Source organism: Bactrocera latifrons, unplaced genomic scaffold, assembly GCF_001853355.1.
Source record: "Bactrocera latifrons isolate USDA-ARS-PBARC rearing strain unplaced genomic scaffold, ASM185335v1 scaffold_73, whole genome shotgun sequence".
Taxonomy (NCBI): Eukaryota; Metazoa; Arthropoda; class Insecta; order Diptera; family Tephritidae; genus Bactrocera; species Bactrocera latifrons.
Window position 1 is genome coordinate 230,889 of NW_017537412.1, and position 27,787 is coordinate 258,675.

Here is a 27,787-nt window from a genome sequence, read left to right on the forward strand (position 1 = left end):
CTGTGGTTGTGCAAGCACTTAAAAAAAAGTAAACCATAAAATGGGAAAATAATTAGTGTACTTTCAAACGCTAATTGCTTTACAAACTTCAAAAAAAAATTGTTAAATACTAATCCTTTTAATTTTCGGTGAAAAATAATTTGCCTACAAATAGTAATTGTCTAAAAATTAGTAAAAGCTCCGGCATCCCACAAGATTTCTACTTATGCATCAACTTGAAGTTGGCTGTAATTTAAAGTTCTAATACGAAAAATGTAATCCGTGCGAATTTAGTGCGACAAGAGGATTAATATTGTTTTTTCCTTATTAATATTGCTTGTAATAAACGAGTTATAATCGAATAGAAATATTAATTGTGTTTTAAATTAGTAAATCTTCTGAGATTGTTTGTAATTAAACAAATTATTAATTATTCCATGTAATCGCAAGGGAAAGAAAGAATTGGATTTAGTGACAAAGAAAAAAAAGCGGAAGGTAGAAACAAAGGTGGAATAAAAGTGCAAAGGGTAAACAGAAGAATGAAATGAATAGCAAATAAAATGTACTATCCAAAGGCCGAATCAAGACGCATAAAATATAGCAGTGGAGGAAGAAAAATTAAATGAAAATAAATTGTCGATTTTTTTTTATTCATTCGCAGTATCTGTATTATTTTTTTAGAATACACAGTGTTATATTATTGTGCTCATGTATATAATCAATTATTGACACAAGTAAAATAGAATCATAAGATTCCATGTGATTCGGTGAATTCTTAGTGCAATTGCATAAAATAAGCTGCAAAACGTTGACGTCAATATTGAAAAGAAATAAAACACAGCATAATAGAAGTTTTAGACTGATTTGTTGGAAATAAATATTGGGTAAGCTGGCCGTTATGTATTTCTATCAATTATATTTATGAAAGCTGTATGTTTGTGTATTTCGGTTATTTTGCAATAACTTCTAAAATAATTTCTGTAAAGCTTAATTGGACTTTGGACTTGCAATGCCGGCTTAGATTTTTACTGCTACTTAGCACAGCAATAGCCGTTAGACGAGGTGGCCGTTTAATGTGTTATTCCAATAAATATTACTGTTTCCTTGCAATGTGCATATTTCCCGTTTAAATATGTAAATTGCAAAAGTTTAAAACGTACATAAACCATAAACCGTGCGTTGTAGTAGAAAGGATCAACTGCATTAGATAAGAATTGCAAACTTCTGAAGTGCTATGATTGATATGTAAGAATATGTCAAGTTTACCTGAATATAGATTAATACTTTTTATATGGTGAATAAAGCTACTTTATTTTAATTTAAATACTGCATGTTCATATTAAATAATATACATTATATATTTAGAACAAAGTTTTTGGGTACTATACATATGTATGTACATATGAATATATATTTATTTATATTAGTAAAATTTTAATTTAATCTCAATGGCTTACATGCGATTTATTTAATTTAAATATGGTAATACAAATGCAATTTGCAAAAATCCTCTCAACATTATCATACATTTGCTATCTACTTTTCACGAAATTTGCAAAGTCATATTTTACTTTTTCGCTTTCGCTTTTTCTCCGAGTATTAGCTTTTGTATTGTGTTTTTATACCTTTATTCTTATATATCTTTATAGTATATAAAACATCCATACATGTATATATGTATAAAATATATTATATGACACATAAATAATGACTTTGTTTATATTTTTCTTTGTTGCGAAAATTGTTTGCACAGAAGAAATGTAAAATTTGTTTATACGAAATTAAATTGCGCTTTTAATTTTTACCCACTTTATTATTCCTAATTTCTTTGTAGAGCATATAGTTTCATTTTCCTTATTTCTCTATAGTTTCTCAGAACTGACTTAATTATTTAAATGCCAGTTTATGGATACGAAGAAAGCAATGTCAACAAAGAATTCGTAAATTGGCACTGTTGGAACGTAAACATATTTTGCAAGCCTATTATAATATACACCTTTATTCCATACATATAATACATATTTATGAACTTATATGTAGTACATGGGAGTTCGCAAAGTACTAGTACACGTACGATACGTTTCTTGTTATTCGACTGTAAAAATTAATTTAACGCAATTTTACATTTTTATATGTACATATATACCCTTAACAAAATATTTGTTGTATATTTATCCAATGTTGCATTAATATTTTATTAGGTTGTTGAACCCGAACCCCGACCTTGTGTGCGAAGGCAAATAATAAAACACAACTTTTAATGAAATGAGAACTTACATCTCAGCAATTTCCAGTTATAAAAAAATAAAGAAGTCGTTTACATATACATATGTATGTACATTTATGACAAAATATGCCGGGTAAACGAAAATGCTTATGACAACGACGATGATTTCTTTATAATGAATTTGTATTTTGGAGAACCATTCCTTCACCAATCCATATACTTGTATATGTTTGGTATTTCGCTTTCTAAACATTGGGATAACAAGTTGTTTTGTTTTGTACACGAAAGAAACAAATTAAAATATAGCAAAAACTTATATACCAACAAAAATCGTCAGTGTGTAGCTCCTTAAAGTTAACACATTTTTACTTGAGACACTTTTCATACATATGCCGCATTTAATAGATTAACGATAGTATACGTGCATACACATTTTTTTATTTACGTTATCTCCATATGTACGTGTCAATATACATACTATTGTATGTATGTAGTTTTTCGTAATGGTTATTTCAAAATTAATATAAATCAAAGAAAATGCAATTAATGAATTATTGCATATACTTTATTATCTCTTTAGGCATAAAGTTCCGATTTTTAATAAAATATATAAAGAGATTAAGTAATTACTTCCCTATATAGGCAAATTCACTATATGTGACCTGGTCTACGGAAAGGGGGCTTAGGTGTCAAAAAATCAATTTTCACTTTTTAGTTGATTCGGATGGAAAATGAGATGCTTTTTTTTTTTAACAGGTGTTTCCCAGAAAACGTTAGCTCCCTTTTCGTAGATCAGATCACATATATTAATTAGAATGACTTTTCTATAGATTAGTTTTTACTATATCAATAGCATATTTAGTCTTGCTCCCGTGCTAATGCGCCTAAAACTATGCTACAGAGATTTTTATGTATCTGTGGACACTTTTTCGTGAGTATTCCCACTGGGGCTTATGGTACATATATTAGGTTTAATGTCTAAATTTAAAATAACTTCTAACGAAATTCACAATACTAAAGGCAAAATATTATTGGGGTAATCACAATCTGCCTTAAATCGTAAAGTCGTAAAATTTGAAATTTTTACACTTGCTTAAAAAAAATTTGTTATTGGATTACATACAAAAATGAGTTTACACATTTACAATTCTCAATACTACATTGTCGAATCGTTATAACTTATAACTTTAAGAGACATGTGAAAACCCTAATTTTTATTTAAACAAGGCTTTAAGGCAGGTTGTAAACGCCCCATATATTTAAACAGCGCGGGTTAACAGAATCTATAATACCTTTTTTATGTTTCTGCAAACAAACTTATGTCAGTTAGTGTGTTTTTGGTAGCTCTTTGTGATGAAAAGTTTTATTGAAATATTTTATTGAGAGTTTTTATTATTCTAAAGATACATATTTTTACAAATATTTTATGAAATTTTCAAATGAAAATATTTAAAAGTCGGACATTACGGCGTCATTTCCGACAGCAGAACTTCTCATAGGATCATCAAAAGTAAAAAACAAAAGGGAAAAATAAAAAAGTGAAAATCGTATTTTTCCAGACTTTTGGAAAATTTTGTGAAAATTGCTCGACCTTTTTTCCAATAGTTGTAATTGAACAAAAAAATATTCTTCGTTTTAAACCTTGTAAATTATATCTCGAAGGCAGCAGTGATTTTTTAATTAAAATCGATGTTTTTCAAAGTTTGGGTATAAAACAATAATCACACTCGATGTAATTACAATATATTGCATATACATACATATGTATGTATTTTTATTTGTAAGCATCTATGGCGCCGGCTAGTTTTTATGAATTTATAATCTCTGATAATTTGCTTTATCGTTCCGTTTAAATATATTCTGATTTACTCAAATATATGTATGTATGTATAAGATATTTTTATTTTGCCTTTTCCATGTTAATGCGGTGGTTGTAAGTCTTGGCCGTTTGCTATCTCTGTTTGACTTTATACATATCAAATTGAGTTAGTACTTAAGTTGTAGCGGTTACTGTAAGATATCAAATTCTTGGATCTTTAGTCAGCCAATAAATGCTTGCTCATAGAATAAATTTGTTAACCTCAAGGCATGCCCTTTTAGTATAAATATTTTAAATATTTTCCTAAATTGCTTTTTCGCTTAAGTTGACTTCTGTACCTAAGAGTTTTATCAGTGCAAAAGGTGTTCCTACTTTATAGCTGCTTGATCAAATGGAAGAAAACAGTTGACACTTGGCACATTACAATCGACACTCACAATAGTAAAAATAAACGAAATTTATCCGGACGTAAACAAATTAAAAACAAAGCAAAAAGGCCATGCATAATATACATAAAGAACAATAAAAGGCTCGCCAGTTTTTTTTCTATTTTTGTAAATTTATTTTTAGTATCATTATTCTCTTTTTTTCAAGTCGTTAACGCTATGTTAATGTGTTCGTGAGTATTGTTTTCTTTTTTTCATTTGTTTTGATTATTTTATTTGCCAGTAAGAGGGCCCATACACGACACACATGTGCGTTCGATCAGTGTGAATATGTTCCGCCCATACACGACGCACAAATCCATTTTGTGTTCGTTCTTCACACACATGAACATGTGCCACAGGCAAGCGGAATATTTCTTGGAATTTATTTCTAATGTAGCACTTTTATTTATTTCTTTGTATTTCGTTAATATTTTTTTACTTTTATTTTTCTGAATTTGCCGCGCGATTTCTCGTTTTTCATTTTTACGATTTTTTTTAATATTAAAGAAAAACGATTTTTGAAGCCTCTAATGCAGGCTCCCCCTTAACACTTGCCATTCTTCGTTCGCGATCTGCACTGTTCGGCGACTCGAGAGAAATGAGCTTTTGTGCGCATACAACGCCATACACGATACACATGTACGTACACCGATCGTAAAAAATCAAACATTTTCGCGAACATAGTTCGGTACGCACACAAGCCCATACAAGAGTAAACCGCATGCGCACACATACCGATCGAACGCACTTGTGTGTCGTGTATGGGCACTTTAAGCAAATATGTACATATATAATTATAAATTGTATGTATGTTCATATGTTTATGTATATTTTGTCGATCGTGTTCATTTCTTTCCTCACTTTCTTATTTCTTCAATAATTTTAATTTGTTTCTCAGATTTCTCGTGAGTTTTGTTATTTATTTGTATTATTTGCAATCGCTTGTATTCGTTTTTAGTGATAATTGTCACGCGATTACTGATATATATGTTAAAAGAATGCACCTATCAGATAATTTATACCGAGTACAAAACATAAGAAAGAAGATAAAGAGAATTGAATGTAAAAGTGTTTGTTTTTAGAGTATATTTTTAGAGGTATAATTATACAAAAATTGTACTTAAATTTTACAAGGGCCTACGTAGATTTGATTGGAATTCAGTAATAACTTCATGCAGAGCTCGTCTTTGAAAACGTGGCGGTACTTGGCCGGTTAAAAATCCAGGTCCATCGGTAACTTAGCTTAGGCTATTGTAGGAACAGATAATTGTCTGTTTCGGTTGCAATTGTGCAATCATGAGCAGTGAGAAATTATCACATTTTCTAATCCATTCCTAAAGTAATCTACATTGTGTTTGATGTAAAAGTGTAAAACTACATACCTTCTTTTGACTTAAGAATTTTTTCGATTAATTCAATCACAATATATCCGCAAATTCATACAACTATGTCTTTTCAGGTAGGATAGTATTTACATGAGCTTACATCCCCTTTTTCTAAAGAAACTTGAAGAAATGAGTGAAAAATCTAGGTCAGTCTTGCTACTGTTGTCATAGTCGCAGTTGTCCTCACCTTCATGGTTTCTTGGCTACAACTGTGGCGCCGACATATTCGAACATATCCAAAGAGGTACACACTGAAACAGTACTTTGAGAAAATTTTGCGGAATAATGTGGTGAAAAAAGAAAATGCGAAATCATTGCATAATGAGAAAACGCAAAGCCACCCATAGGCTAGATATTCCGAAATCAACAATTTATTGTTACAGCAACTGAAAGCTGCGGATATGTGTAACTATGTATGTATGCAGCTCAGTTTTCACTGCGTTCGTTTATTTTCAATTTCTTTTACTTTTTTCACCTTGCACTTGAAGACGCTTGACGCTTCTTCCTTTTTCTATACCATTTAAATACTTATCACTTGCCTGACTGTAAATACGATAAACCCAATTAATTCAGTATTAAGTGGAAAAAGTGCATTTTCATTAACAGTTTTCAATGCACGAGCCACACAATGCTGCCTGTAAACGCATACCACGCCATGTCATGCCACCAACAGTTAACACCTTATAAACGTGCCAAATCGCTCGTCGTTCACATACCTCTCACTATTTCTAACATGGGAAAAGTTCAAAAACAACAGACGCGAGTCAGTTTAGCCAGTCACTTTGTCAGCGTCTCTGTGTTGGAAACTACGACGAGTCGATGGCGGCGGCGTCGGTGTTAGCAGTCAATAGTAAGTCAAATCTGTCGACTACATTGACCAATTGCAATTTCTTTTCTCCGGTTTTCCTTTGTCACGTTCCACTGGTTAAGATTCCAGCAAAGGCCGGTCGGTTGCCTTGCCGCTGTTCCGATTTTTCGTTGCGTTGTGGCTGTGGCTGCGGCCTGCCGCCGACCATGTGGTTTTTGTTTTCACCTTTAAGCAATGTGTTTTTTGTTTTGTTAATTTCAACCGATGTTTTACTACAACGCTCGTGAGGCGTCGTTGTATGGTTTAATTGAGTGGCATAGTCGTTAGTTCGGTTGTTTAGCTCGTTAGTTGTGCAACACGCTACATTCACATATCGTTATACATATATGTACGTAGTTAGCTTTTTCCAAAAGCTAAAGAGCTAGTCGGCCAGTATATACTCGTTGTTTTTGCTCATTCATCATTTACCTTTCGTTTTCGTATGTACGAAACATGCACATTTGTGTATTGCGGTTTTTTGTGTCTGACTAAATGAGTACTCGATTACTTGTTTCCACAATCTATTATAATATTATCTGTTCGTACACAAAGTAAAAGTGCTGTTCGTATGCGTATACATTATTTTTTCATTGCCTCCGACGCGTCCACGTAGCCAAAGGCCAAGCCAAATGTGTACCTTGCCGAAATGTGTACATTTTTGTACTATTGCAACATATTCCTATAGAGTATAATAGTTTTGTTCACTTAACGGGTGTTTGTATCATTTAGAATTAATCGAGATAGATGTGTGTATGTAGGTTTCAGAATGACGAGATGAGTCTGTCTAGCCGTCTGTCGGTCTGGGTAAGCGATAACTTCAGTAAAAAAAAAAATATTCTGATGAAATTTGGTACGCATGTTCGGATATCTGCCACGCCCACAAAACATCATTAATCGAAAACCATAAATTGGTATAACTAATACAAAGGGTGAAAATGAATGAAATCGGAAGATAACCACATCCACTCCCCATATAATGCTAAAACTACTATTAAAAGGTCGATAAATCAATAACTAAATGCGTCAGAGATTTTAAATTTTACATCCGTGATGGCGCGAAAGGGCTTCATATTTAGGTGAAATCGTTATCTTAATTGAATTGAGTGAGCGTCTTTCTAATCAATGATTTCGTCAAATAATGAATGTGGAATATTAATAATTCGCCGGCTCCATCAAGTTGCAAGAGTATGAAATGTTCGGTTAGACCTTCCCTACTTGTTATGTATACATATATACATATATACATATGTATGTACGTACATTGGGGTATGTTTGCCATTGATGCACACGTATTTGCATAACTAATGTGATCATTGCCGGATATGTGTGTATTAAATGTTACATTTTGTATATTGAAATGAAAGTGAGTCTGAAATGCAGTTGAAACGTGAATGAAAACTTTCGTGCTATACCATTTTATAACATACATATCTATTTGTCTATGTATGTGCATACGTTGTCTATATTGAACATTTTTTAATCGCTATACAAATGAAGTCCTCCGTGTGCGACACTGTTGACAAATGTGTTTAGATGTCAGTATGTGAGAAACTAGCGTCGAAAACAGCTGCATTGTAGAAAACGTTTGTATTGTAAAAAATATGGTAAATATTAAAGTATCTAATATTTAATGTATACACGGAGAGCTGAAAAAAATCAGTTAAGACAGGCATTTCTTGTATAACATATGATCAAATTTAACACGCTCTGACAATAAAACTTACATTTTTACTTATTTTAATACAAATCTTTATTATCTTCACTAGCAATGATGCGTTTGATGAAACGTTGCCGAGCATACGAGTGTAGAATTGGCACGCTTCATACTCTCACACAAAACATTAACTAAAATGTGTTGAGTAGATACATAAGAAATTAGAAATTAGAAATAAGATTCTCTGCTGTCTCTCTGGTGCCAAAACGACTTTTTCAAGTATTTTTTCTTTAACTTTTTCGATGTTATCCTCATTAACGGTGGTGGACTTTGCGACTTTAATTGATAAAGTATACTCCCCAAAACGTTTTCAACAATATCATGGAAGTGAATCAATTGGAAAATTGTATCGACACTCTTTTTAAAAATTATTTCTTTGAGCATTCATTCACAACATCACTGAAGGGCCACGAATAAAAGCTGGTATAAGAATTAAATAATTTAATCTTCATTGCATGACCTTGAAAATATATATGTGTGCACTTAAACGGCTGATATTTCCTACTTATTTGATAAGGTATGTTCACCCTTGTTTTGGCTCTTATGTTTGATTTTATTAAAACAAAACTTGATTTTATGTTTGTGCTCCAAAGTTGACTGAATCTTCACGCATTTTTAAGCAATTAAGTAACTGGTTGATCGGCATTTTTTGATAATGCTGCTATGCAGATTTTATTCAATTTAACAATATATAATCGAAATCGCTGAAAGAGATAAAATTAATTTATTTTGGGGTCTTCTGCTTTTGTGTTTATAAAAATATATATTCCACTCGAATTCAAAACCTTCGATAGCTCAGTTGGTAGAGCGGTGGACTGTAGAAGAGAGAGATTCGTAAATAATCGTAGACATCCATAGGTCGCTGGTTCAAATCCGGCTCGAAGGATAAAGTAAAATGAATATTATTTTATGCTTCTTTTAAGTATAAATAATATATATGTATATATTTAATAAGAAATCAATGTTTTCTGGGTTTGAAAGTATTATTTTGTAGAATGACCAGTAATCCATGAAATAATGCATCTTTCTTATAATGTACCTTCGATAGCTCAGTTGGTAGAGCGGTGGACTGTAGAGTGAATAGTTTACAAACGTAGATATCCATAGGTCGCTGGTTCAAATCCGGCTCGAAGGATTGTGCGCTGTATAATTTTTTATAATATAGTAGTTTATTTTACAGACAAAAGCAATCAAAAAGTAAAATATATAGTAATATAGTATAGTAATATAAATAAAATATTGCTGCGACCAGTTATCAAAGGGCGACATTTCGCTACATTACTGTAACTTGTAAATATCTGATTTATTCATTTATTTCGAAAAGCACCCAAAAATGTTTAAATTTACCGGGAAACCTTCGATAGCTCAGTTGGTAGAGCGGTGGACTGTAGAGTTAATCATGTGCAAATATAGAAATCCATAGGTCGCTGGTTCAAATCCGGCTCGAAGGAGATTAAGTGATATTTTTATAGGAATTGAATGGGATTTTAACACATTTTGTGTTATAAGATTACATAGAAAGCTCGGACTGCAATCTTAAACATACGAAGAAATCAAAATCTCTTATCTTCCTCATATTTAGTAGTTATGGACATACATTAAAAAGGCGCTATTATATTTTATTCGTAGGTCACATGAGCGTGTAGACGAAGAACTCTATGAAAGTAAAATCAGGCAAAGAAATTGATGGCATACGCTCAAAAGTAAACGGCCTATGTTTCGACTTTTTTCGTTTTCTCGCTGGACGGAACCTAACACTCTCCACACCGCCCCCCTAAATCCTCATCGATCATATTCGCTAACTGAGCGAAAAATTACAGATTTCACCTTAATATTGCAAGACAATCCTAATATTAAGTTTATCGAGATAGCTAACACTCCAAGAACATCAAATGATCATATTAAAGTTTATGAATATTTGGCACAATCGACTGATAGACCCTTTATAACAAATTAATGAAAACGATTAAAAAATTGCACAAATTGGTCTTCGAACTCGTCTCGTATTCTCCAGATCTGAATCAATTTTTTCTTTTTCTCAGACCTCAAGATCATTGCTCACTTGAAAGTAATTTAGCCACACTGGCTATTTGAAAGTTAAGGTAATCGGTATCGAAAAGTTGGAATACCGTTATAAGCGCTGTTTTAACCCTGTAATCGGTATAAGCACATTATAATCGATCTACCTATTCAACATAGAGTAAAATTTTGCAAAAGATATGCTTTGCTATACAAAAAATATGATATTTTTAACTTGCCGATTATATTTCGAGATACTGAATAAAAAAGTTTAAATATTTTCTTCACATTTCGCGTATACACTATTCTAGTCTCTTTTACATAGTATTGGATAAAATATCTACTACATCATACGCAGTGAAAAGACACACGAAATAACTGTCAATATACCTGACTATATATAGTATAGGCTTCATATAGATATATCTACATAAATTGTATATAATTTTTATCTAATCATTCAACTGTTAAGTACATAGTATTTATAATAACTTTTATTGCTTCTAATACTTTATTAAATCTAGAATTTTTGTCTTTATTTTACATACAACAGTACATTTGTAGACATAGTATGTATTATATACATATGTACATATATATCATGTCTCATAGTACCTACAATACAACTTTCTCGAGTGTATCGGCCATTGCCAGCAACTTGGTGGAAACGTTGACTCCACAAACGGCGACACTGGATACCCGCTGCTCCACTATGAGAACGAGAGCGTTGCCATTGCCACTACTCATATTCCAGCATACCTTGCACATCCAAATATATGACCATATACTATCCATATCATACATATGTATATTCACGTGTATAGTGCGATTTTGTATACGTGCATATCTACAATACTTTGAATATGTGTATATACATACGTACATATATGTATGTATATTGGGTCTTCGTTTGTCTCCGATTACTACGATTGCGGCTACGCCATTTACGGTTGTAATCGCTGTCACCGCTTTTAGTCAACTACAGTTGGTACTTGGTCGCGTGACGCTTCGTAACTAAATCATTCAGTTGCTTTAAAATAACTATACAAAAATATTAACAAAATCATAGTATATACTTTTAGTTAAATACGTTCATACATACATATGTACATATACTATATTCAATGTTTGTTACAATTTCTTACGCGTACATCAACGAATTGCCGTGATAATTTCGGTGTGGGGTAGGTCGGTTTAATAAAACATACCACCACCAACAACTTATGAAAGTCCACATTTAATAGACCCCTATAAATTAGTTTCAAGTAATCGCATAACTAATTTTAAAGTCAATTTAGTTGTTTGCTATAACAGTGTCTAAGCTTTTTCCTTTATCAATTAGACGCAATAATTGAAGGAATATATTTAATATAGATAAGAAAAAGCTTATTTCCTAGCTTCCTACTATGCTTTTATACTTTCGTCCTGCGTGTCACTTTTACGGTCGCATGTTCCTGTTCGCCGCGGCACAATCCACTGTGCTAGATACAGACTATATTCGCTTGCGTGTGTATAATGCAGACATGAAAAATGTGTGGCGTAATTTTAATTTCCCTTCCCGCATGAAAATCATTATCCTTTTCCATCAAATTTGAAGTGTGACATATTCACTCGACAAGTTTTAAAAAGAAAATTTATTGAATTTTGTTTGGAAAATTAGTTATAAAATTTGTAAGCTGCTTACACACTTTTTTCTACTGCATGTTATGAAATGTGTCAACTGCATTTTTAGTAGCTGAATGAATTTGTAAATATCTCAGTGTCTAAATTGTCTACAACTAAGTGTATACCCATGTGTAAGCACGTGCATGGCTAGTGATAGTATTTGGTACGTGTGCGATGAAAATGTAGTTAAATTTATAGTTTCACTTAAAATTTATTCACAAATCATGTTGAAAGCTTTAAGTTGAAAAACTTTATTGAATTTATTATTTTATTATTATTTATTGAATTATTTAAGTTATTAAATTTTTAACAATTTCCCGTAATATTTCTGATTTTTGAGGTTTTCTGATTTTTAAAAATATTTTGAATTTTATTTCTGCCAATTGCTTTTACATATAATTCACAGATTTCCTTAATATCTTATTATCAGTAAGAAGAATACCTTATAAGAGACGTTTTGATTCTACTTATTTTATAGAGAGTATACAGGTTTTGTCCGGAAAGTAATAGGACAATTCGTTACAATTCGCCAGCGCAATTTCCAATCATTGAACACGTCACGGATGGGATTCTCGGGAATAACCTTAAGAGCCGAGGTGCATGCTGCTTGAATCCTCCCCTGTTGTCTCAAAACGCTTGCCTTTCGTCGGAAGATTGTCTCTTTGTCTCGAGATCATACTCAAAGATCCATCACTCGTCACCTGTTATTACGTTTTTCAAAAATTGCGGGTCACTTTCACACATGTTCAAATTTTCTTGGTACACTTTCACTTGCCGCAATTGCTGGTCCTTCAGTGAGCACTTTTGGGACTATTTTCGCGCACACCTTGTGCATTTTCAAGTGCTCCGTTACAATGACATGAACCACAGATTTTGATACATTTAACATCTGGAAAATGAAACGAATACTTAGTCGATGGTCTAAGTTCTAAACTTTGTGTACACGAGTCACATTGGCGATGTTGGTCGAAGTGGCAGGTCTCCCAGCACGGCCTTCATCAGCGACCTCTTCCCGGCCCTCCGAAAAGGTCTGGTGCCACCAAAACTCAACTCTTCTTGCTAAAGCAACATCTGGGTAAGCCTGCTTGATCATATTAAACGTCTCTAATGCAGTTGTACCGAGTTTCACATGGAAGAAAATCAATATTTTCCGGACAAACCCTGTACTATAACTCTAGTACCTGCGTCAACACTTTAGGAGGTGTCTGTATTTTTCATTGCCATTTCAATTCACATGGCTCCCAATTTCATAGCTTGAATGAATGAATGAATGATAATAATGAGGTATGCACTGCGACCTTTGGTCTATTGTGCCCTCTCCTTCCTTACATTGCCTCACTTAGCCCCAGYCCATYGATGAAGTCCAGTAGGCTACTAGGCGCTAGCGAGGCAATGCGATATTTCATAGCTTTTGAAAGTATCCATCTGCTGGCCTCTTAATTCTTGAGCTCTTTCTATGTTTGGCAGCAATGTTCATCGCTTGCTTGCGGTCACTTCCTCATCTCCCAAGCCAATATCACCACTTTTAAATCGTGCAAACCACGTTCGCTTAGTAGCTCACCATAAACTTCTACAAAAAAAAAAAAAAAGACTTCGGTTGAGATTTTCTTCAGATTAAAAAAATGAATAAGAATTCTCCGCAAACCCTCTTTTTCAGGTACAAACGTCGAAATATTTAAACAACATTTTTTTATCCTTCATTTGAATGACAGACTCTCAAAATACGATCAAGGACAGTAGCTTTCCAGTACTTATTCAGAATATTGGAACAATATAAAAATAATCAAGTTACGCCATCTTTTGGCAAACCGCAGTAACATTAATTATAGATCCAAAAAAACGTCTAATAAAAAGTTTCAATTGAAACAATCTCTTCTTATTTTCTTTATAGCTAAATGGAGGGAACGGATGGATCACCCCCACCTTCCTTGTGTATTGTACGCGCTACTGAGTTTTTCCCAAGATTAAACATGGAAAAAGAAGATGCAGAATTGGAAGTACCCTATCAGGAACGTAAGTACAATAAAATTAATTTTATTACAAATTTTCTAAAATAAAAATCTAACTTTAAATTTTTGTATAAACCTATAGTTGCAGGGGAATTCGTCTTATATCTAGGACGTACTGATGATGGCATTTTATCGCTCTCAACATACCGTATATTTATACTTAAAAACTCTACAAACTCGGAGACATCCGTGCCACTAGGGTTAATCGAAGGCTTACAGATACGTGACCTGTTTCATCTAATCATCAATTGCAAGGACGCTAGCACCGTTAAATGTTCCTTTGAAACAGCTGAACAGTGCGCCGAATGGCTGCGACGCATTCAGTTATGCGTCGGCGTGCCAGAAACTTTAGAATCGCTATTCGCATTTCCCTTCCACTCGTACATGAGTGATGCAATAAATATGCAAAGCGAAGCTTATAATTCACCCGAGTACCTGGAACGCTTACAGCGCGCTAAACGTGCAGACGATGATTTTATGAGCGAAGTCGTACGACTTGGCTTCGATTTGAACGGAACGTGGCGTATTTCCAAAACGAATGAAGAATTCAAATTATGTCCGTCATACCCGCAGCGATTACTGGTGCCGGCCTGCATTTCGGATGACATGCTTTACGAAGTGGCGAAATTCCGTGGATCGCGCCGATTGCCAGCCGTTGTGTGGCGTCACAAAAAATCCGGTGCAGTGATTGCACGTTGCAGTCAACCCGAAGTGGGTTGGTTCGGTTGGCGTAATAACACAGACGAACAATTACTCAAAGCTTTGAGTGAGGCGTGTGCATTCGATCGAGGTGAACAAATGCGTCGCCAAAGTCAGTCTATCAACACGACGGGACGAAGAATGACACCAAGTGAGAGTACGCCCTCAAGCACTGACGGCAGTCATGAGGAAGTCACGATGGATGAAGTGCAGGTTTGCGCATTCAACAAATTGTTTAAAAACTTTCCAATGTATCCTTGTCTCGATTTCGGTTTTAGAAAGTCCTGATTGTTGATGCGCGCAGCTATGCTTCCGCGGTAACGAATCGTGCACGTGGTGGTGGTTGCGAATGCATTGAATATTATCCGTCGGCTGAAATCGAGTTCATGAATCTGGGTAACATACATGTTATACGTAGGAGCTTTCAAGCGTTAAGACAACTCTGTGCTTCGCCAGCAGATAGTCAAAAGTAAGTATCGATGAAATTTTCGTATTAAATGAGCATTTTATATTTATTTATTTATGTTTTTTTGGCAGTTGGCTAGGCTCGCTCGAGAAAACATTTTGGTTGCAGCATCTCTCTGGGCTATTGGCCGCTACCATAACTGTTTGTCATGCTATTGAGAAGAAGGGGCGGCCAGTGCTGGTGCACTGTTCGGATGGTTGGGATCGCACGCCACAAATTGTGGCCACAGCACAATTGTGCTTGGATCCGTATTACCGCACTGTAGAGGTAATTAAGCCAGTAAAAAGAAAATAGTGACTATTACAATGAATATATATATATTCTATATATATTTTAGGGTTTCCGCGTATTAGTCGAACGTGAATGGTTAAGTTTTGGCCATAAATTCTCAGATCGTTGTGGCCATGGTCCTGGTTCGGATGAGCTGAATGAACGTTGTCCAGTTTTCCTGCAGTGGTTAGATTTGGTACATCAAATACACAAACAATTTCCTTGCAGTTTTGAATTCAACATGGCTTACTTGGTAAATTTTTGCATAACAACAATTTTACTTTATTAATTTATTGACTAACGTATTCATTTTCTCACAACAGATCAAATTAGCACAACATTCACATTCATGTCTTTTCGGCACCTTCCTATGTAACACGTACAAGGAGCGTTGCGAAAAGTCGGTGTTTGAGCGTACTTACTCAGTATGGCCTTTCCTATCCGGACCGATGTATAAAAGTCCACTTTATCTACCAAATAAAGATACGGTAAGCTTATTTCTGAATATACGAATAATCAAATGTTGGTTAATGAAACTATTTCTCTTTTTTCTCAGGTTATTTGGCCAGCGCACAATGTACGAGATCTGCATTTATGGACTGAAGTTTATTTAGGAAGTTTGGGAAATCAAAATAGCGTTGAATTCGTAAATAATAGCAACGAAAATTTGCAGGGAACGACAAGTAAGTTTATTACTAATAATTTGTAGTAACGTACAACTAAGAATGTATGAATCATATTTATAGCTCCTATGACTAAGACGCGTTCGTACGGCGATTTAGTGTCAGCTAACATAATGCAGAGTGGCATCTCACGACGTTCCAGCGATCCAAACATGACTGTGGAACCGAAGTAAGTGTACCTAATTAAACTTCCCTAACATATCATCAATTTGGGCTTGGCTTTCGAAATGGGGGGTTTTTTGAGTACATAAAAATATGCCACCGTTTATGACAAAACTGAGCGATGTCTTTTTTGTGTTCTGTTGACACAAATTTCTTTGGTGCTACTACTTGCCGGTCTTCTTGCACAAATTTAAATTTCTGAGAATAAGTAAAACAAGTAGTATGCCTTTAAACTCAAATATCAAATGTAACCTTAAGAAATATTAATGTTTCCGTCTTTAATCTTGAATAACCAATCGGTAGTCGACTCCGACTTATCTTCCGATCATTCCTCAGTCATGATCAAATGTTGTTGTGAAACGCCCAGAACACATTGGCCCGAGTCTTGTACTATCTTAGTCTTGAAATATCTTAGCACCCACATGCAAGAGGAAAGTAAAGTTTTATGTGAAATGGATACGGAGGGCAATATTAACTTATTCAACTGTTTGCTATCAACAGTGGCTACTGTAGGAACAGTCGTCTCCGAAGTTGTCTCCGAAGTACAATACGAACCACTAACAGCCTAATTGAACGTCTTCTAACCGAAAAACGAAGCCTGCGCCGAGACAGAATAATCGATCTCATCATCTAAATTGAAATTAAAAATTGCTGAGGAAGAAGAGTTTAGAAGAAGCGCACTTAAAAAGGTGTATTTTTTAAACTTTAAGCCACCAGTAGAAATTGACAGACCGCTCAGGCCAACAAACGGTGCTTGGGCCTCTTCTTAAGAGGAACATGCAAACTGTTTTGCAGATAATATTTGCGAAGTATTTCAACCGCACAGGGCATTCAACAATATCAATCCCATCTTTGTCTTACCATACAGTGTGTACAACTTGTTCTGAGATAAAGTTATAGCAAAAACATTGAATGAAAAGAAGTCCCTTGACTACGACTACATACTACAAATGTTAATAGAGTTACTAAGTATTGCTTTTAATTTCTTATCTCAACTTTTCAATGCCATTCTAAACTTTGGATATTTTTCAAAAAAAAANAAAAAAAAAAAAAAAAAAAAAACAAAAAAAGAAAAAGTCGCACCGGGAAAAAACTTAACGCTGCCGTCATTACAAAAAATTGACCGAGCAAAAGTGTAAACATGTCACATTCACTCTAAAGGCCAAACACTGAAATTAAACAACGTAGTGATCCGTCAAACATACGAAGTTAAATACCGTAGCATTCACCTAGATATACGTTTGACTTGGAAGTGCCACATTTCTGCAAACATACGATAGTTAAAACTTAAAACCGCTAGTATAAATTGGGTAAAAACTCAAACCTATGATTTGTTTGTGGTCCTTTTATAAAATTCAGTCATAAATCTAATATGGAAGCATGGTATACAATTATTTAGTTCTGCCTGCGCTACTAGTAGCCATTAAATGTAAAATCATCCTAATATTCTACAGAAAATCTTATCCTGTGCAGCTAGCCGATCACGTCTTCAGAGATGGAATTTGCCAGTGTTTTGATGAGCAACTTTCTATCTATCGTCCACTTCTATTAATAGATTAAAGAAGTAATTCATTAGTTATTAAGATTTTCAAACTTGTTGTTATTTAAATTATGTAAGCAGATTCAATAAATAATTACTTAGTTAAATAATAATTCTTCCCTGTAATAATTTGTTTCCAACGTTAAAATTGTTTTAACTTTTTTATAGTTTAACAATGGCTACAAATTCTGAAAACAACTCCAACGCCGATACACAATCCGAACGTGAAGATTTGCCCGATAATGTTGTTGAAATGATGCAGGGAATTGAGAATCTCACCATCCAGCCAAATAATCGCGATGAAGATAGCTTTGTGGATGCCGCAAACACTACAGAGGACCCACAAACTAGTTATACGCAGCCCAGAGAATTGAATGAACCTATTGCGAATACTGTAGTGACTATAGACTACAAGAGCAGTCAACTTTCAGCTTTAAATAAAAATGAGCTCCCAAGACACAATGAAAAAAATGATAATTCAAATGACATTAAGCCTAAGGCTAACGGTATCGAGCACCAAAATGGCAATACAAATGCTGCCCACAGTAGCAAGGATATAAGTGATTCGGGAGGCGGCGAAAAAAAATTTAAATCAAATACAAACGAGGATCTTTTGATAAGCGTAGAACTGAGTGGTGAGTAAAATTATAATGTTATAAACTTTTGAACATTGAAGGAAATGCACTTCCTGTTTAAAAAAATCATTTTTTTAATTGCATTTCTTTTTAAAATGTTGAATGAAATATTCAGTTAAAAAAGTAAGAAAGTAAGAAAAAAAAATAATATGGAAATTTTGTGAACTCTTTTTCAGATGCAAGCCACAATATGGATGAAGCATTGGGCAGACATTGGCATGGCGCTGTCAGCACCAGCACAGATACTTTAGTACCAATCGAAAGAAGACCAAGTACTAATGGGGATGAACTACCATCCACGCCTCCAAAAGTGGGAGTCGATGTTACAGATGGATTTCATACACCTGAAAAACTGTCTACATCGGCGGACAAAGAAGAGCTTGGCTTAAGTTCTCCGTATGTTCTTTTAAAACAAGAGGTAATTTATTGGTAAATTATCGTTAAACTGTTTCTATTAATATTTGATTGTGGTTGTCATTACGTCTTCTATAATCAGCGACAAAATTCTTCAACTGGTAATGGCAACAATGAAAACAGACGTCCCGCCAACGGCGTTAGTAACAGTATTATGCCAAATGTTCATTGCACAAACGGTAGCTCGAATCGTGCAAATATCTTGTCAAATTCATCTAGTAATGCCTCCGTTTCGTCAACATCGTCTTCACTCAATAATTTTAATACAAACATGAATAATACGAACAGTAATAGCAATAACAGCATCGCAACAACAATGACAACAGCCACAGATCAAAGCGCAAATGATATTGCTGAAATAGATGTAGAACCGTGTATTGCTAATACAGGCGCGCAAGCAAATTCAACTGATGTCATGAATGAAAGCATCATGATTTTGCCAGAACATCGAAAATTGCAAATATCTGTGAGTGGCAAGTGTGAGGCTATCTCGAATAATGGCTCGTCCTTACCAACGTCCCCAACAGGCTCTGATGAAAAGCCAAGTACTAGTCGTGCAAGTGGCCAAAACAGTAGAAGTGAAAATTTTTGGAATGGTAGAGGCGCTGAAGGCGGTAGACAAAATAGTGGTGGGGCCGGTGGTAGTGGTGCCACTGGTAGTGCAGGTAGTGGCGGCAGTGGTGGTTCCAGTACTGGTGGTGCCGGTGGTAGTGCTGGTGATGGTGCCGGTCGTGGTGATGATAATGGTAGCAATGGTGGTGCCAGTGGTAGTGGTGATAATGCTAGCAGAGCCAATGGTAATGGCGCTAGTGGTGAGGAAAACGGACAACAACGCCGTCGACGCCCTTCAAATTCAAATCGACAATATGATGGATTTCACATGCGGCAACCAGACGGAAGGTGAGATTTCGGATGACTATATTATTTATTTATTTTATCATACTATATACTCTTTGACTTATTTTGTAGCGTACGTTATTTCTTTACGGGTAGCCGTAGGCCTGGTATACGCTCCTTACCGTTGTCACCGCCTCCCCGTCAGGAACGACCTCATCTGTTATATTCCTGCCCTGACGGTTTGGCGCATGCGTTGAGCGAACAAAATATGCGTCTACATCAAATTGTGCAAGAACATATGGTAAGTGAAGCTAGTGATTGGTAGTCTTATAGAAAGATATTTGTTATAGTGAAAGATTTGCTTTTCATTTAGTTACGAGAGGATATTCTATTGCAAGAAATACATGATATGGAAATTGAGCTACGAAGGAAAAGATGTCCAAATTGCAATGCCGCTCAAAATAGTGATAAGAACGAAGAACAGGTAAGAAACTAAAGTCAACATTGAATTACTCATAATACTTTTACACTGCGCAACAAACTGTAGGATGATGATGATAAAAAGTGACAGTGAGAAGAGCATGGATTTTATTTGATTGAAAAAGGTGAAATTTTGTTATTCATTTTTTAAGGAAAGGAAAATTATGCATCAGAACATCACAATTTATATTTAGCTTAACAGAAAACATTATTTCCACAATTTTTCGCATTTACAAAATTGCTAAATTCAGTGGCATTATTCGTACTATATAAGAAATAATTTCGATATTTAAAAAATTTGTTTAGTGATATTAAGTTGAAAGTCTAAGGAGAAACTGAATTTACTTTTAGAAGTCTCTTTCTTTCGACTGTTAATTATTATTTTTTATTTCGATTATTTTTTAATTGTTGGTTAAATTATTTTTTAATATTTATCTTATTTATTATTTTTTAATTGTTTTATTCTTTTTATTTGCTAAATTTGATTTTTTACAACTTTAGAATTTACCGTTTTGATTATAATATTCCTTAGCTTACCATTTATCTACATATGTATATGTTTTTGGTTGACAATCTACCTTATTTACATTAGTACACAGTCCTATTGATGTATGTACATATGTCTATTCAATTAAGGTAGACGAACTCTTAGTTAGCCGAAGTAGAATACGTGATTGTACTAAGTGCCAAGGCTGGAATGCGAGATCGTGTACAAAATGTAAATTACTATTGCAACAGCAGCAATATCGACAACAACAACAACAGCCACTGCAAAAGCAACCACGACCTCGTTGTCACACTGCGGTTGATTATCGTGATCGATTTCCTCATCGTTTTCATAATTGCCATTGCCTTTGCCAAAATAGTCACCACCAACGTAAGCGTTATCATAGTTTCAGTTGTAGCCTTTGCTATAAAAAAGATGATAAAATACAGATTAACGACGATAACGATATCACCATGACGTTGCTCAGACGTCATTGTAATTCTGATTATGCTGATAGCAATATTGCTTTATTAACGGTTAGTCTTGTCTTCGGTTTTCATTCGCTCATTACATTGTTTAAGTGCTTACTGTATGTTTAACGGTGAATACCGACCATTTTCGGAGTAGAGAAGACGCATATATTATGTAATAGATTACAGCAACATTTTAAGTGGGTATTCTAGTCTGGAAATTTAACAAGAAAAAACGAACATTTTTCAGATTTCAATAGTTTCGATATTTTAGAACAACTTTCGAATAAATTTCAAATAATTTTCGATTATTAATTAAATAAATAAATAATTCGTGACAATCAGGAATGGATCTGACAATAAAGTTAACTGTGTACCACCAATGTTGCTGAAATCTGTTCATTAATATTGGCGAGGTCTTTATTATAAACATTCTCTGGAAAAATGCTTATGGCAACATATCGGTATGTTTGTATTCTAAACATGTATTACGCGATATATGCACATTAGGGTTTTCGTTATTTCCAAAATTTATTATTTTTGTATTTGCAAACACCCTTTGAAGCTTCAATGTTTGTCCTAAAAAAATGTCCAACACAAAAAAGCTTCTTATTTTCTATTTAAAGTCTTGTCTAAATAAAGTTTCTATTCCCATGTATTAAACATGGGATATTTTGATATTTTGCATCAAACAAGTAAACCTACAACTTTGGAGAAAAATTATTATAATTAATTTACCGCTTTATAAAAAAGTTTTGAATGATTTTTTCACTAAAAAAAACTACCTGAGCATTCATACACGTGAATCATAAATTATATGTCACTTATAACACATGGTGGACGGTATGAATACAGTACATTTGATTCATAATTATAACTGCGGATAACTCTTAACATGGGTTTCCTCGGGTAAAAAACAGCCTTTTTTCAACAATTTTTTTCTCATATAAAAAATGATATATGAACAAAGAAATTTTTAGAAAAAAATATTTTAAACTCGGCCATTACTGCACCATTTCCGGTGACTCCTTGGAAAAAAAATGAGCCCACGTTGGCAGGATAACTCCTAAATCACCTAAAGTGATAAAATACGTGTTTCAGTTAAAACCTTAACTTATAATTTGGACGAAGGAAAAAAGCGGAAAATTGGATTTTTGGCAGACATTTTACAGAAAAATGATAACTTCAGTGATAATTTCTAGATATTTAAAAAAAAAAAAGTTCTAATCGAAAAAAAGTCTTCAAGAATTGTATCTCAAAGACCTGTGTAAAATTTTATGAACTTCGGTGGAGTAGTTCTCTAGAAATCTTGCCAACCGACTTCAAAAACATAGTTTTGAGAAAAATGCGTTTAAAGATTTGAGCTAGCCCCGAGCGCACAAGTTCTCAAGGCTGTAGATCCGAATCAATTGTTCGGATCATCTTGAAAATTTAGGACAATATTCTAGAGGTGTTGTAATATTTAATAAGAAAATTTTTTGAAACCCGTAAACCCATGAAACACTTTTTTGTAGAGCGCTAAATTTAGTATTATAATATCCCATTTTCAAAGTTGGAAGTATATTTGCTTTGGAGATAAAAAGTGTAATGCAAAACATAAAAAAATATACTATACAAAATGTCAAAATCTTAAACTTCAGGGACGTATGTAAGAGTCGTATGTAAAAGTCTGTCGAAAGTATTGCTCATATACCTTCTGAATAAGGGGATTATAGCTACTTATTTTTCTTACCAAATTAATGTCTTACATTAAAAGTCAAAATTACTTTAATTGCCTTCCTTTACATTTTATAGTTGTATGCCTAATTTAATTTTTTTACAAACATTTTATAAGAAAAATCATTATTCAAAATGAAGAACAAAATTAAGTGATCTTCCCAATTTTGATACCCCGAGTCATACTTTACTTTCGAAAACTAAAAAATTATTTGCCAATTTGGTTATAAAAAGCTCTTAGTGCTAGAAAACATGTAATAAAATAATCTAAACAGTTCGAATAAAATTGATTGAATCAAATTTCTTTGGTTTTCACACCGTGAAAACTATTTTAACCTCGAGAACTAGATAATTTGTTCTCAACATAATTTAATTTTAATTAAAACTCTTGGTGTGTAACACATACATATGTATGTATACATGCATATCGATATGTCAATTTGTAATCGTTTGTTCTTTGTGCTGTTCCAACGAATGCTGCTTTTGTTTGCTTTGTGCGCGTTGCACTTTTTCACTCCTTTGATTGCTGCGCTGCTTCTATACTAACTTGCTGTTGTTGCTGCTGTTTGCTTTAGCAAATATGTACCTCGCAAAACCTCATAACAAATATGCACTTGGTGCGTTTATTCCGCCTAACCTTTTTGCGATAAAAAAAAATATAAAGAACAAATTGGCTAATCGCATGTCTACTGCAAACTGATTAAATTTTCGTCAATGTTCAACTCGTTTTCTCGTTTTAATTGTTGTTCAAATCACGTGACGTTTACCACAAAGTATAATTTGAAGAATGAAAAGTTTAATTTATCTGCTTTACAGTGTTCAGCGGCCGATAATTTAGAGAATGCTTCAATATGCTCATGGGAGGCTGTGGAAGATCGCAGCGCTCCATCATCTAGCGCTAGTTCCTCCATACAACAATCGAACACCACAAGTGCCCTCTGGGTACCAGACCACGCTGTGAAACGCTGCACCAGCTGTCAAGTCGAATTCTGGATAGGCCGCAGAAAGCATCATTGCCGGTGTGATAAATAAAATAATTAATATAACACACTTTTAATTTCTTTTCTTTTCAAAATCTTCACTATTATACTTATATCTATTTTTTTATGATTGCTATGTTATTTTATGTTTGATTTTTGACTCATATACATTAATAATATAAAATATAATCTTAATGCTACCTCATCCATCATCATTAATTATTCAATTGAAGGCATCATTTGTTTTCGATATTATGCTTTTGTTAATAACAAATTATCTAATTATAAATTAAATACAAGACGTACATACATATTTTTTTACTTTCATTATATGATGTTAAGCAATAGTTAACTCATTGTTTTAAATTCTTAACGTTTTTCAAATTTATATAAACTTACTAAATCGAATTGTATTGTTAAAATATTTTGTTAACAAAATTAAGTTCTTAGAGACACATGAATAAAAAATCTGTTCAAAGATTACTAAAGATTAACACCAGAGACAATTTCACTTTGTTCATGAATCAGTAGTGTCCATTATGCCTTGGTTTGCAGTTCATAATTTTTTATTTATTTTTTGTTGATTTTCAATTCATTATTTTTCTAGTTAAGATGTTTTTGGGTTTTTTTTTTGTATAATTTGTATTATTATTTTTGTGTACCTTTCAAAAAGCTTTGTGTTTACCGTATATGATCTACATTTATTTGTTATTTTCTCTGTTTAGCTCGTGTGGGCAAATATTTTGTGCCGACTGTTCTGAGTTTTGGGCACCGCTACCGGATGCAAAGCTTTTTAAACCCGTAAGATTGTGTGGACCCTGCTATCTTGCCGTAACAACGAGAATAGAGGTAAACACTATACACATTAATTGAGAAAATTTGGTTCACCTACATACATATTACATATTAAGTAAAATGAAATCATCGAATAAGACATTGAGAGGAACGAGACTTAATTTTGGTAGGTAAATTTTCGAAGTTAATTTACTAGTTTTTCGTAAGACATTTTATATTAGCACAGGTATATAGCTAGGAAAAATCTATAACAAATAATTTTTTAAGTATAAGTGAAAATGAATTTCGGAGGATAATATTCATGATATATGTATCTTCTTTTCAAAAATAAGATATAAAAGCAAGTCTTTAGTCACTTATTAAGGAACACTTGAGTGAATAAGAACTAGGTGAAGGACGCATTTTATAAAATATTAAACATGCTACAATAAGTAAGAATCATTATATTGAGTACTTTTGCTGAAAACTAAATCTATTTGCAAAACAAATCGATTCAAATAATAGCTTAGCTCGAAAGTTTCAGTTATTCTATTTCATTAGTGACAAAATGGAAAGAATGCTTGATGTTAACGGGGCGTGGTTTTCCCTTATTTAACTCTATTTGCATTAAGTATTACTATTTAGACTGATTTGATTTTTATGATTTAGCAACCTTAAATTAATCGGAGATTTTGTTTGTCGATCGGTATATAGTATGATGACTTCTCTTTTGAAAAAATACTATATACCACGAAACTCTTCAAATTATATGGATCATTGTAAAATATTGGGTAGTCGGAAAAGTCTTTTCGTATTTGGTAAATAGATGCTAGTGCTACCAATCACATTGTGTTTTACCATTTAGTGTTAGAAAGGTGAGATTTTAAGCTGCAAATTAAAATTCGGGGAAGTTGAAAAAAAGTTACAGTCGTTTAAAAATGAGTAAAAATAATGAAGAAATTCGCTATATTGTGAAATTTTTGTATAAAAAGGGAAGAATTCCACACAAGCCACCAACGAAATTTGTGAAGTTTACGAAGACGATGCTCATTTTTAGATCTCCTTGCACTAGATTGTTGGACAGTTTTAACTTCATATTCATAAACCCACGTCTTCTTATCAGTAATAATGCGTTTGATGAATGTTGGGTAACTGCGTCGTACGAGTCTAGACCAAAAAAAAGGTGGTACTCATTTAGGAAAGCAAATTTTATTTTTGAATTTTGAATAAATTCAAGTCAAATTTGAACAAAGACAATACTCTTTTGTTTATAAATATTGACATCAAATGACTATTTCATTAAGTAATCAATGCGTACACAAACTTACATAAGTGCATTCATTTTTTTGGAATTAAAAAGTTTCGTGATCGCAAAGTCCGAAACTTTTTGTAATAACCAAATATGTGTAAATATCGTTAATAGTTAAATTATTCTTCAATTTCCACGCAGCAACAAAGCAACGCAATCATAGCAACAAATATGCCAAATTATACAGCCACAACCACCAGCACAACGGCTATTGCTGCTTGGACGACTGGAGGAGCCTCAACTATTTCGCCCAAATTGGCGATGTCTGCAATCACCAATGCAACGGCAGTCACAACTACACCTGCGTCCAGCACCATAACGGCTACAGTGTTACAACAACAACAGCAGCAGCAACGGCAGCATCAGCAACCCAAAACACGGCATAATGTAGCCGCAGCAACTACAATAACAAATGGAGCATTGACTAACTTGCATCAGCCAATTGCAGTACACGGCATCGCTGTTGCCACTGCAAATACACCTGCCTCAAGTACACGGATGATGGCACCAATACCCATAACATCCGCTGCAGCAGACGCGCTACAACAGCAGCAGCAACAAAGACAGAATGCAGCAGCGGCAGCAGCGACTGCAAGCGCTACCGTGGCCGTTGCAGCGGCCGAGAGCAGCAGCATGTCGCACATATTGATGACAGCGAACAAAAATATTGCAGCCAGCGTTGCAAATTAATAAACAGGAGCTAAAGCCTATATAGTGCATCATTTAATTTTATTTCGCATCAGAAATTGAATTTTAATGATCATTATTTACATAAGAGACACATCTAACTACATAAAATGCTGTTAAATCTGATATTATGTAAGTTTAGCAGCGAATGTTGTGCTACTACATCACACTACGGACAGTGACGAACGCGAGAGAGACTGTGCTGCCAGACTGTCGGCAACTTTGTTGCTATCGTGCCTAGACATGTGTGGATTATATTGCTTAACGCCGCGTGCTTGTATTATTTTTTGAATTTGTATTCGTTGACTTTTTTTAACTTTAACTATACAGTGTTCAGGTATGTACATGTTTGACCATCGTATATGTATTTTATAGTAATTCTCAAAATACAATTTTACATAAGAATTTATTTTCAATTAATCTAACTTTTCGCTTAATTATTGAAGAAAAGTTAAATCGTAAACAACAAATGCGGTGAGAAGTGTTTTTGCAACAAAAGTTTAGTTTATAAATTACATTATTTATGTGATTTCAAAATTTATTGAATTAAGACACTTGACTTTATATGTATATGTGTACCTTTAAAAATTAATGATTACAGCTAAATGCTGAACTATTTTAGAGACAACGTTAAAATGAACTAAACATTATTGGAAAACTTTAAAACCTTGCACTAAATAATGAATTGAAATTTACTTTTTTTGTTTTCCACATGCGTTATTTGATTTAGTACAAAATATTCACTTTCATTACTTCTTGTTACGAGTCTATTACAACAAAAGAAAAAACGCAGAAAAACAAGTTATAGCAAAAGTAATAAATTAAAAGCAAAAATAAAAAATTGTAATCGAAATGAAAAATAGTAAAATCATAAACCAAAAATTATATATATGCATATTATATATATATATAGTATATATATACACACAAACACACAATATTGACAAACACATTGATCGTGTAATTGTTTAAAGGAAAACAAGCAACTAGAAGCTGCGTGCTTTTACTTACTAATAAATGTGAAATTTACAATATTTGATTATTTGTAAGGGAATATTTAAAGAAAAATGGTTATGTTTAAATTAA

At 33.6% G+C, this 27,787-nt stretch overlaps 1 protein-coding gene and 3 non-coding genes across 8 annotated transcripts; all 4 read left to right on the forward strand.

Annotated features, from left to right (window-relative positions):
* The first annotated feature begins 257 nt into the window (after positions 1–257).
* Positions 258–27,103, forward strand: LOC108976141 (myotubularin-related protein 3). Of its 5 annotated transcripts, XM_018945061.1 has the most exons (19): positions 258–506; positions 661–863; positions 13,975–14,096; positions 14,175–15,004; positions 15,070–15,260; positions 15,329–15,524; positions 15,595–15,780; positions 15,851–16,015; positions 16,084–16,210; positions 16,274–16,379; positions 18,081–18,547; positions 18,724–18,965; positions 19,044–19,861; positions 19,931–20,099; positions 20,172–20,282; positions 20,915–21,301; positions 23,768–23,970; positions 24,657–24,780; positions 26,156–27,103. In XM_018945061.1, the coding sequence occupies exons 3-19, from the start codon at positions 13,979–13,981 to the stop codon at positions 26,702–26,704; spliced, it is 4,989 nt and encodes a 1,662-aa protein (XP_018800606.1). In that variant the 5' UTR covers positions 258–506; positions 661–863; positions 13,975–13,978; the 3' UTR covers positions 26,705–27,103. The 5 variants fall into 5 exon arrangements, with proteins under 5 accessions (XP_018800606.1, XP_018800609.1, XP_018800608.1 ...); XM_018945062.1 differs by lacking the exons at positions 258–506; positions 661–863 and adding an exon at positions 11,454–11,602; XM_018945063.1 differs by lacking the exon at positions 20,915–21,301 and having other exon boundaries at positions 259–863.
* Trnay-gua lies at positions 9,184–9,285 on the forward strand. Its single transcript has 2 exons — positions 9,184–9,220; positions 9,250–9,285. It is a non-coding gene; the product is annotated as a tRNA-Tyr (tRNA).
* Trnay-gua lies at positions 9,438–9,534 on the forward strand. The gene is made up of 2 exons: positions 9,438–9,474; positions 9,499–9,534. It is a non-coding gene; the product is annotated as a tRNA-Tyr (tRNA).
* Trnay-gua lies at positions 9,754–9,850 on the forward strand. Its single transcript has 2 exons — positions 9,754–9,790; positions 9,815–9,850. It is a non-coding gene; the product is annotated as a tRNA-Tyr (tRNA).
* Positions 27,104–27,787: the final 684 nt, after the last annotated feature.